Here is a 12500-nt window from a genome sequence, read left to right as displayed (position 1 = left end):
GCAGGATGGTCTCCTCCACCCCAGGGAGGTGGAGGTGGAGGTGGTGGTGGTGCAGCTGTCTTCTGGCTCTGCTCTGCCTGGAGATGTGCTCCGGCTTCAACCTGGACGTGGAGCGGCCGTCGGTCTTCTCGGGACCCGGGGGGAGCTACTTCGGCTTCTCGGTGGATTTCTTCAAGCAGAGGACCAGCACAAAGTAAGAGTTTTAGGAGAAAAGATAAAATACAGTATATTATAATATATTATACTGTAGTATAATATAGTATATTATAATATAATAAAGTACATTATATTATAGTGTAGTATAATATAGTATATTCTTCTTCTTATAATATAATGTAGGACAGTACAGTATAGTATATTATAGTGTAGTATATTATAATACAATATATTATTATATAGTATATTATAATAAAGTATAGTATAAAGAATGTGAAAGGAATCTCATATTTTCGTGTATATTATATTTTAGAATAAAATGTTTTCACTTTGGAAAAATGTCTTCCCAAACTGTAGTTAAAGGGCTAATTGGATGGAGGGATGATAGATGGTTGGATGAATAGATAGATAGATAGATAGATAGATAGATAGATAGATAGATAGATGGCTGGGTGGATAGATAGATGGTTGAATGAAATACATAGATGGAAGAATAGATAGATACTTCATCTCTGGAGGAAAATTGCAGTATTGCAGAAGCTCATATAAAAAACAATAATAATAGACAATAATAATAATAATAATAATAATAATAATAATAGTAGTAAAGTAATTATCCTCTCCTCTTCTTTCCTCTCCTCCAGGTTAGATGTTCTGATTGGGGCTCCCAGAGCTAACTCCTCCTCCTCTGGTGATGTCATAGAGCGAGGCGCCGTCTACAGCTGCCCCTGGCGAAGCTCCGCCTCCTGCCAGCAGCTGCAGTTCGACTCCAAGGGTAAGACTCCGCCCCCTTTAGAAGATAAGACTTCATTAGGTGCTGATAACACATGGGTCTTGATATAGATCCTGTATTGATACTGGTGGTGCTGCCTGCGTGTGGGAGATGCACTGTGGGCTCTGGGACTGGACGCCATCACGTTCACACAGAATCTGGTTCATAGTGTTTTTACTCGGCGGCGGCGGCGCGACTGGTGTTCAACCAGCCAAAGAGGGCACATGTCACTCCGCTGCTCATCGAGCTCCACTGGTTACCTGTAGCCGCTCGCATCAAGTTCAAGTCTCTTATGCTGGCCTACAGAGTGATTGTTGGGAATGCTCCCGCCTACTTAAATGCTCTTGTAAGAGCACATGTTGCCCCCCGGATGCTGCGCTCGTCAAATGAGCGTCGCCTGGCTCTGCCGGCCATACAGCCACGGCAATCCAGGCTATTCTCATTTGTAGTTCCACGTTGGTGGAACGAGCTGCCAAAAATGACCAGAGCGGGGACCTCCCTCTCTGTCTTTAAGAAGCACCTGAAGACCCAGCTCTTCAGTGAGTACCTCCTGTCCTAATCTACAATTACTTTGCACCACCTTGCAGTATTTATTGTTACACCAATGTTGTTGTTACACTAATCTCTGTCGCAATGTAGCTGAATGTTATTCTCCCTTGTAAGTCGCTTTGGATAAAAGCGTCTGCCAAATGACTAAATGTAAATGTAAATGTACTCGGGGTGCACCAATTGTGAAATTCTGGCCCGATACGATTCATGATACCAATTTGGCCGATTGCCGATGTTTTCCGAGTTTACATGAACGCAGCATCACTTACAGTTTTCCGAGTTCCAATGAATGCAGCATCACTGACGGTTTTCCGAGTTCCCGTGAACGCAGCATCACTTCCTGCTTCCTCCTTGGAGCACTGCAGAGATCTGTTCCCGTGTCTTCTCAACTTATACACCTGTGTGTGTGTGTGTGTGGAAACACTGGACAGACATTGGCCGCTGCCATCGGGGGATGTCACTGACCGATAGGCCGATAAACCGGTGCATCCTGACTTTTTAGAGGGATCAGAGAAGCTTTGATGGCTCCTGACGTGGTTTTGCCGCAGCGCTGTGCTTCTATCATCTCAGACACTTTGTGACTTTTCCTTTCACCCCAAAATGAACGGGTCAAGCCGGGATTTTTAAACCCGGGTTGACCCTCTAAGAATAGGCGATGTGACACCTTTCCCATCTGGTCGTCATGGTTCCAGTGAGGTTGGGAACAGAACAGTCAGGGAGACAGCAACTTAAACAAACAACGACATAAAAGTGTAACACTTGAAATAAAAGTATTTTGATGCGTTTGAAGGAATGGGATCCTTCATGAACCACGCTGCAGCGGAAGCACCATGGAGCATCCACGCACCGCTCCGCCAGCGGCGGAGAGCAGGGACCGGCTTGGGGCGGTGCTAGAGGGACTCGGAGCCCGGCGGGGAGCGGGGACCGGCTTGGGTTTTGTGTTGACATCAGAACCCATCGCAGGTGGAGACGATTTGAACCTGATTCCATTTCAGGGTCATTTGACCCGGGACTGAGATCCGGGTTTTTCCTTCCCACTGGTGACACATGACGCTTGTTAGCGTTGTTACCGGGCTTTTGCCGCGGTTGGAAATGGATATTACTGTTTGTCAAACCTGATGGAGAGATGGATGGAGAGATGGATGGAGAGATGGATGGAGAGATGGATGGGTTTAAGAAGGTTTGGAATTCTTTCCTCCCCGAGAAAACTTCTTCACTTTTGTTAGCCTTTCTCATTGAAACCAATGGGTTCAGCTAGCTGCATGCTACGGCAGGGGGTGTCTGACACACACAAAAACTTGCTACACTTGAGTACAAACAAGTTTATTGTGTGTGTGTGTGTGTGTGTGTGTGTGTGTGTGTGTGTGTGTGTGTGTGTGTGTGTGTGTGTGTGTGTGTGTGTGTGTGTGTGTGTGTGTGTGTGTGTGTGTGCGCGCGCCCATGCCCATGCCCGTGCGTCGTCATGACAGCAGAGAGAGTTCAGCTGTTGATTATTTTCCTTTTTAGGGAGAAATGTCCTTTTTTGGTGAAAACTCTGCGTTCCTGCAGAACGAGCTGGAGCTGGAGGGTTGAGTCCTGCTCACACCCCTGCTGCCGTCAAGCAAGGCATCTTTGTTCAGTGTTTTCCAGGGACAGGACAAAAACACAACAAAAAGGATTTACTGAAATATTTCCACCCTTGTATGTTTTTACATGTTAACACATTTATTATTATTATTAATAATAATAATAATAATAATAATAATAATAATAATAATAACCTTTATTTGTGTAGCACCTTTCACTCAAAGTGCTTTTCATTAATAGCTCATCAAATAGTGATAATAAAAAAGCAAACAAGCCAAATGCATTTCATAACAATAACTACACGTTATACTTGATTGAGACCTTGAAGCTTCATAATCATTCTTCAGCGAATGATTTTCAAAAATGATAAACTGGGTGGTGTCACAGATAACGTGTACACGTGGAAAGACAGTTCTGTGGAAAGAAATGGCACCCATCCAAGTGACTTGTGGGTAAAGCACAGGAAGTCCTTATTTGGGTAAAGACGACGTTTAGAGTTGTAGTTTTGAGTGGAATTGACGAGGTCTATAAAGCAGCTGCAGGTCCTCTTATCACTTCCTGCTGCGTTATCTGAGCATGTGTGTGTGTCCTGCTGCTTCCTGTCTGACAAGCAGCAGGATTCTGTCCCGTTCCAAGAAGTGGATGTGGCGACACACCAACCGGACACCAAGACACAAGAGAGATCCCACTGTGGCCACGCCCCTGGTGGCCCATGGTGGGCCCCTGGTGGCCCCCTGGTGACCCCCTGCTCACACAAAAATCATAAAAAGATGTTGTAGAAAATGGGATTTCTGGAATGGAAGACAGTTCATTTTCAGCATTGAAAGTGCTGGTCCAGTTCAGATGAAATGAAGTGACTTCTGGTCGTCGTGTCGGATACCAAAGTTTGCCGCAAGAGTCGACACATTTGAACGTGTTCCGGAGCGTCATCGGAATCTGGAGATCTCATATTACAGAGGGGCGGGGCTTATCACAGGGGGGCGGAGCATATCGCGACCAGAATCCAACTCTCCGTAGAAGTGTGTGGACTTCCACGTCGTTTGTCAGATTCAGTGTAAAGCCAACTCAGATCCAGGTGAGATGATGTTGTTGCGCCGAGAGGGAGCCGATGCTGCGTTCCATAGTACCTCGGAAAATTGTAACTGGTGTTGGTAGCAATGTAATGCTGCGCTCCATGGGAACTCCTAAAATTGTAATTTGGCTCAATTGGAAGTGATGCTGCGTTCATAAGAACTGGGAAAACTGTAATCTGTGACTAATGCTGGGGGTTTCCAGCAGAACAGACAGACAGCTGTGTGTCTGACTGCTGTTATTCTGCCATGGCATTCTGTGGTCATCACGCACACCACAGCCAAACATAGTCTGTCTGCAAACCACACACACACACACACACACACACACACACACACACACACACACAATCTGTCTCTATCACCCGGGAAAGAAGGAAATATTTTTTTTCTGACGGTTCTTCGGTGACGGGTTCATGGAGAAACTTACTCGAACATCCTACAACACTCCATGGAATCCAATAATATACTGTATATACTCTATTTATGTGTATATATATATATATATATATATAGTCATACTGGAACTGCACCGAGCTGCTTTGTTTTGCTCTGAACAGTTTTTGATTAAATTCAATGGCTCCGTTACTCTGCTCTGATTGGCTGCATTGCCTGACCTACTTCACTGGGTGGGTGGGTGGATGTGAGAGATGGTTGTTCTTTTGCCACAATAGAAGTCTTTGTTGGTTTGACCCAAAGGCTGGTCAGCAAATTGGTGTGTGCGTGTGTGTGCGTGTGTGTGCGTGTGTGTGCATGTGTGTGCGCGCGCGTGTGTGTGTGTGTGTGTGTGTGTGTGTGTGTGTGTGTGTGTGTGTGTGTGTGTGTGTGTGTGTGTGTGTGTGTGGTCAGTTAACAGCCTCAACCGATCGTCCAGAGTTTGATCCACAGTGTTTACACCGGGGCTCTCAAACCACAGGCCAGGGGGCCACAGCCGGCCCCCGAGACAACTTGATGTGCCCCGCCACATGTTTATAATATATTGTTAAATGTTGAATCACATTCAGCAAATTAATCACAATGCTGAATTAATCCAGGTGGTTTTACTGAATGGTTTAAGAATTCAAAATAGAACATGATGAAGAGAATACAATACGTGTCCAGTTCAAACCCATTATCAGTGAACTCACTCATGTGCTAAACGGAGGTGTAACTGACAGGATCCAATGTCAGTGTGTACTTGTGCAATTGTATATAGAAGTTGTGTGATATGTAGTTAATGTTCTCATCGACCTCCCTTAGTCATCTGCACGACACAGAAACAGAACAGATTAAGCATTTATTCAGATTTGGCTGAATTAAAGCTGGTAAGCGAGTCCGAAGGGGGAAAACAGGCAGACAGACAGGTAGACAGGCAGACAGCAAGACAGACATTATTATTCCTTCAGGCCTCGTCCACACGTATACAGATATTTTGGGAAAGGTAGTATTTTCTTTCCCTTCTGACCCCGCCCGCACGTAAACGGTGTTTTAGGAACTGGAAACAAAGCTTTTGGAAAACTCCTTCCAGGGCGGAGGTTTTTCAGAGCTCTGCTTCCCGTGTGTTGGTGGAGGAAGTAAAGCCCGCGCCAGGACCTCCACCTGCGTCAGGAAGCTAGGAGCGAGGTGGTGTAGTTGTCCGTGCCTCCACCAGGGGGTTAGAAGTGCGTCCAGCTTCAGGAACGGTGTCCGTACGGTGTTTGAATGTTGAAGAAGCTCAACGCGTGCTCCTCATGTTCCTCTGTGGTGTTGTTGTCGTCATGTTGTCGCCCCCTGCTGGCCTGGAATGATTATGTCAGCGTGTGGTGGACCAAGGGGCGTGGTTAAGCTTCCTTCCTGCGGCTGCACAGCTGCTCTGAATCGGCCGAAGTCGCGCACAAGCTTCGCTGATTGGTCTGATCCGGGGATTGACATACGGGGCTGGTCAACCCCAGGAGCCGCTGAAAACGCCCTTCCTCCTTCACCCAGACTTGTTATTATTATTATTATTTATTTATTTATTTTTAAAATGATTATTATTGTTATTATTATTTATTTATTTATATATGTTTTTTTATTATTATTATTTTATTATTGTTGTTGTTGTTATTATTGTTTACAGTTTTGGCCAGCGAGCCTTTTTATCAGAAAAATCTTTCAGAGAAATCCACATACGTGTGGACACGGTCGTATTCTGTTGCGGATAAGCCCAAATACTTCTTGTCTGTCGGTCTGTCTGTCTGAAGAAAAGCTAATAAAGCGATAACAAGCAGCGTTGTTCGATCTCTGTTGAAAATCAGATTTTAATCTCAGACGTCCTGACTCAAATGAAAGAGGATTGTGAACGCTCCACTTCCTGTCTGGTGGGCGCGTGCGGGTTCCATTCCCCGTGTCGCCCTCTGGCGCTGGGCTGTGTCTACGCCCCCCCCCCCCGCTCCATGGAACAGCTTGGAGTCGTAAAGCAGGAGGCATCTGAACAGGAGCTCCCTGCTGCCGTGGGCTGGGATGGCAGCTCACAGCTCATTATCAGCACCCACCGCCGTGCGGCTGCCTGGGCGTGGCCCGCCCCCGCTGGGAACCTGGAGCTCTTATGGTTCAAGTTTTGAGGGGAATTTGAAGTTGAACGTTTTTAGATTAAAGCCAAATGTTGAGATTAAAAGCATATTTTTAGAATGAAGGACACTTTTTGAGATGCTGTGAGATTCAAGTCACAGTTACAGAATAAATTTACATTTTACAGAATGAAGTGAAAATTGGATGCTCCGGTTATTTGGTTTTTATTCCCAATATTCAATAGTGTATTGTTTTCGAAGAAATGGAGCCGCCATTAAAAATGGTGCTTGGAAGTGATTGAAAAGACTGGTCCGGTCTGCAGGACGACGTTGCAATGACTTTGTGTGGAAAACAAGGTTCTGCAGCCTCCGCCGTGTTGATACAGGGGGCGTGCGTCGTTGATCATGGTCTGCTGTTGTTTTTAGGTTTAGTCATCCAGGTCACGTCTACTTCCCTCAACTACACCACCACGAGGTGTTGTAACACACACACACACACACACACACACACACACACACACAGCGGTGTTCACCGTACACCTGACTAAACTCTCTTAGTGAAACGGGACTTTTCCGTACAGTCTTTAAAAGTTTCTGTTGAACATTGAGAGAAAGGTCTTCAGCCTCTGCTGCCGTGCCCCGGAGCGCCGAGGCCGAGCTGCATTTCCTGTGTGGATGGAGGAGGTCTGCGGTGACAGCCTCCAACCGGGCAAGTTGTGGCAACACCTCCTGGCTCCTCCCACGCTGCATTAGGGAGAGAAACACGCAGGTTGAAGCCTCGCTGGAAGCTCCTCCCTCTGACAAGATGTCGGGGAGGACGTTGAGAACTGCTGATTCAGCTTGTTGCTGTGACGCTGTAAACACATTTACTGTCAGTTCTGCATCTTCAAATAAATATTTTTAAAGGCTGTGTGTGTGTGTGTGTGTGTGTGTGTGTGTGTGTGTGTGTGTGTGTGTGTGTGCGTGTGCGTGCGTGCGCGTCTCAGACAACAGGAGGTCCTCTGACGGTGTTCAGATGGAGTTCAAATCCAAGCAGTGGTTCGGAGCATCTGTCCGCTCTGATGGAGAGCACATCCTGGTAAGACACAGATACTCTCTAAAAACACAAAAATACACACGTGCCGGACGCCTCCACATGGTTCATGCAGGACACATTGTGTTTTGTAAAGTACTGTTGGAAGTAACTGCTGGTGTAAGGGGCGGAGTTTTATGCATCAACTTTTAAACGTACAATAAGTGTTTAACACGAAGATCCAGTTCCGCAAATCAACAAGCGGCATCAAAGCTGGAGTCCTAGGACATGATGGAGGACTGGGATCTGCCGTCTGCACACGTCCCTTAAAGGGATACTCCGCTCCTGCATGCTACCTGTGTTAGCTCAATGCATGGCTGCATATGGGATCAGCTAGCCTAGCTCCTTCCAATGTCTCATAAGCGTAAGAGTTAAGAGTTATTTCTTTATGACAAGTAAAAATAAAAACAAGGTCTCTGTTTTAAATGCAACAGTTATAAAATGCAAATCCCTTTAAGTATGCAGCTGAAATAGAAATGCATTTTCTAGCAACTTGCAGTTTATAAGTGTGTCTGTGTAGCAGTCTTCCAATAGGCTATAGAAAAGCAGTTACTCCATAGAAAACATGCATGCAGAATGTTGGATGGTTTAAGTGATAGGCCACGCCCCTTTTCAGCTGTGGTGATGTCATGCTGCGGGCGTTCGTTTCCATATATGGAGCCAACTGGACGGCACACGCTCGCAGGCTAGCAGTGTAAACTGTGTGTGTGTGTGTGTGTGTGTGTGTGTGTGTGTGTGTGTGTGTGTGTGTGTGTGTGTGTGTGTGTGTGTGTGTGTGTGTGTGTGTGTGTGTGTGTGTGTGTGTGTGTGTGTGTGTGTGTGTGTGTGTGTGTGTGTGTGTGTGTGTGCGCGTGCGTGCGTGTGTCCGTGCAGGCGTGCGCTCCCCTCTACCAGTGGTCGACCTATGGGTACTCTGAGAGGGAACCAGTAGGAACCTGCTTCCTGATGAAGGGTGGGAAGGTGGTGGAGTACTCCCCCTGTAGATCAGGTCAGTGAACTTCATTTCACTCAGTGCCATCGGAACGTTCTCTCATCCAGGGTTGGAGTTGAATTTATTAATCTCCAACTCCTTCACTAGTTATTCTACAAGAATAACTAGTGGAGGCTTCAAAACTCTGAAATAACACAAAAGGAGCGATGGAGAAACCAAAAACGTCTCACAGGGTTCTTCAGCGTTGCCCACTCTTGGCATTCCCTCCAGCAGCTTCATGGGGTGTCACCTGGAATGCTTCTCCAGGACTTGAGGTGCTAACCTCAGGTGGTACAGGTACCAGCCTGTACTACCCTGTACTACCCTGTACCACCCTGTACCACCCTATACCACCCTTCTTCTTCTTCTTTCGTATATCATCAGATGGCCAACTCAGTGTCATATAGCCACGCCCTCGTCTCCAGTCCTAGGTCAAAAAGGCCAGCTTCTGAGGGTGGGCTGTATAGGGGGCAGCTGGTGATTATGTGCTCGGCAGTCTGTTCAGGTTCGCCACACTCGCATGACGCACTGTCGGATAGGCCCCACTTCTTTAGAGAGGACTTGAAGCGCCCGACGCCAGTACGCAGGCGGTTCAGCGAGGTCCATAGGTGGCGTGGCATGTCTTCTCCTTTTACACCTCCTCCTGGGTCCCGGATGTATCGTTGGATGCGCGAGGGCGCAGCTGACTCCCACGATTGTCTCCAGGATGCTGCCAGCCAGGCGTCCTTGGACAAGTCGTCAGGGATCGACTGTAGCATCTCTTGTGCTGCCTTGTTGTAGGGATGGCGAGACTTGAGCCTGCATGGTGGTGCCGGTGTTGTTGTGGCTTTGTGTAGGATGTGCCAGTCGTTCTTCTGGGCTTTCCTTGCCAGGGTGAGGGTAGCTGCTTCCCGTCGGACATACCACCCTGTACCACCCTGTAGTACCCTGTACTACCCTGTACCACCCTGTACCACCCTGTACCACCCTGTACTACCCTGTACTACCCTGTACCACCCTGTACTACCCTGTACCACCCTGTACCACCCTGTACTACCCTGTACTACCCTTTACCACCCTGGACAACCACATCTCAGCCAGATCTCAAATCGTTGGCATATTGACCTTGAAAATCCTGGGATGTGGCCCTTGCTTACATAGAGCAGAGCCCCCGTCCCCACACCGTTACACCTCCTCCTCCACCTGTCAGATCATCAGATCATCCCTTCACCTTCTCTGCATCTCACAGACATGACGATTGGACAGACTTGTCCATCGCTGGTGTTTCTTCTTCTTCTGTGTGTCCTCCAGTCCTAGTTCTACGTCTGCTTCACCCGGCCTGAACAAAGAACTCCACCTCTGTCCATGTTGACATGAACGGAGAACTCCACCTCTGTCCGTGTTGACATGAACGGAGAACTCCACCTCTGTCCGTGTTAACATGAACGGAGAACTCCACCTCTGTCCATGTTAACATGAACGGAGAACTCCACCTCTGTCCATGTTGACATGGAGCTCTGTCATCTGAGGCTGGTGTGTCGATGTATACATGTGTGTATACAGTATATATATATGTGTGTGTATATACTGTATATGTGTGTATATATACTGTATATATACTGTATATGTGTATATATTCAGTATGCTGTATATGTGTGTATATACTGTATATTTACTCTATGTGTGTATATATACTGTATATTTACTGTATATGTGTGTATATACTGTATATGTGACCCAAATATTCTTAAAGCTATGACTTGTTAATGACAAGGGTTTGGCAAACTGTGTTTCTGAGATAATCACCTTCAAAGTTTTATCCACACCAGCTTCATTCAGCTCCTAGAATGCAAATGGCGTTGGCGGACACACAAAGTCTCATGGCTCCTTAAAAAATGCTGAACAGGCCAATCACCATCAGCGTTGAACAGCGTCAACAACACACAACTATTTTATTTTTAAAAAACGTTAATTTAACAGTAAGAATATACATGTTTTATAAAAGTGGAATTATTTTGGAGTTTAAAAGTACGGACAACACAACAAAATGTAGAGTCTGTCAATAAGATGAGTCTTGGAAAATCTGAAATCTGAAAATCTGCACCAACCTCAGCAGACTTTGTCACGTCATCATTTTCTTCCGTTGTAATAACAACGGGCGTATCGTCGGTCTCCTCCGGTGGTTCTTGAAAATAGTTACATCATTACATCAAGTTTGAAATCTGCTGTTTGAAATGTTCTCCAAGTCTGGAGTAACATCACATTCAGCATCGCTGTCGTTCTCCGCGTCGCCGTGGGAGAACTGACTCTCATCACGGAAAATGAAGTCCAGTACGCGCTGCTGACACTGACTTGGATCCATCTCACTGGTCTGATTAAGGTCTGAGATATGATTCAGAGCTTCCTCCACCCGCTTCACCTAATCCATAACGATACGGAGAAGAAAGTTTTCACAGGCAAGGGTACACGCCCCCTCCACAACGATGTCTCCTTGTGTGTGTAAAAGTACTACGATTCAAAGGTTGAACTCTATGGAAACGGTTTCACATTGTGGCTTCACGCCACATGGAATATGGAGGAATGATCTTTACCTGGACGCTCGCGTTGAAGGAAACCATAGAACGTCGTTGTTCAGCGTCTCGCTAAATGAACTGTGTTTACTCATGTCATCTAATGGGTATATTTAACTCCACGGTTGAACTTTTTTCTACTACTTATAAATTTGAAAATACGTTGGGAAATAAATAAAAAACACAAAGGAACAAGAATCTGGAAAATTCTCAATTACCTTCAAGAAAGGTTTTTTCAACTTATTTGGTGCTGCTGGCCATTTTGGAAATGCGCGAGACAGCGGCTTTTGCTGTGATGGGACACGTGTGTATATATACAGTGTATAGATACTGTATATGTGTGTACATATACTTTGTGTGTATGTATACTGTAGATGTGTCTATATACTGTATATGTGTGTGTATACTGTATATGTGTGTGTGTATCGTCTCTCTCTCTAATGTCCTGTCTCTCCCGTTCAGCTGCTAACAGTCCAGAAGGACAGGGATTCTGTCAGGCGGGTTTCAGCGCAAACTTCCTCAAGGTGTGTGTACACACACACACACGCACGCACACACACACACACACACACACACACACACACACACACACAGACACACACACACACACACACACAAAGCACACAAAGCACACACACACAGACACACACACACACAAAGCACACACACACACAGACACACACACACAAAGCACACACACACAAAGCACACACAGACACACAAAGCACACACAGACACACAAAGCACAAAGCACACACACACACACACAAAGCACAAAGCACACACACACACACACAAAGCACACACACACAAAGCACATACACACACAATCACACAAAGCACATACACACACACTAAGCACATACACACACACATACACACACACACACACTCAAACAAACACACATACACACACACTTAAACACACAAACACACACTCAAACACACACACACACACACTCACTCAAACACACACACTCAAACATACACACACTCAAACACACACACACTCAAACACATACACACACTCAAACACACACACATACACACACTCAAACACACACACACACATACTCAAACACACACACACACACACAAACTCAAACACACACACACACTCAAACATACAAACACACTCAAACACACACACACACAAACTCAAACACACACACACACTCAAACATACAAACACACTCAAACACACACACACACACACACTCAAACACATACACACACACACTCTCAAACACACACACACACACACTCAAACATACAAACACACACACACT

The 12500-nt window shown here is 46.0% G+C and overlaps 1 protein-coding gene across 5 annotated transcripts in view; it reads left to right on the top strand.

The window, feature by feature from the left end:
* The window catches only part of itgav (integrin, alpha V), a 40417-nt gene that overhangs the window by 291 nt on the left and 27626 nt on the right, over positions 1-12500 (top strand). For all 5 annotated transcript variants that reach the window (XM_080019320.1, XM_080019318.1, XM_080019317.1 and 2 more), the window contains exons 1-5: positions 1-193; positions 801-931; positions 7607-7698; positions 8566-8680; positions 11674-11735. The exon at positions 1-193 is cut by the window's left edge and continues 291 nt beyond it. In XM_080019320.1, coding sequence (XP_079875446.1) covers positions 6-193; positions 801-931; positions 7607-7698; positions 8566-8680; positions 11674-11735 — 588 coding nt within the window. In that variant the 5' untranslated portion in view covers positions 1-5. The remainder of the gene's footprint in view (positions 194-800; positions 932-7606; positions 7699-8565; positions 8681-11673; positions 11736-12500) is intronic.

Source organism: Zeus faber (assembly GCF_960531495.2).
Source record: "Zeus faber genome assembly, chromosome: 18".
Classification (NCBI taxonomy): Eukaryota; Metazoa; Chordata; class Actinopteri; order Zeiformes; family Zeidae; genus Zeus; species Zeus faber.
The sequence above is the reverse complement of the archived record's forward strand: the minus strand, read 5'-3'. Positions and strand labels throughout refer to the sequence as shown.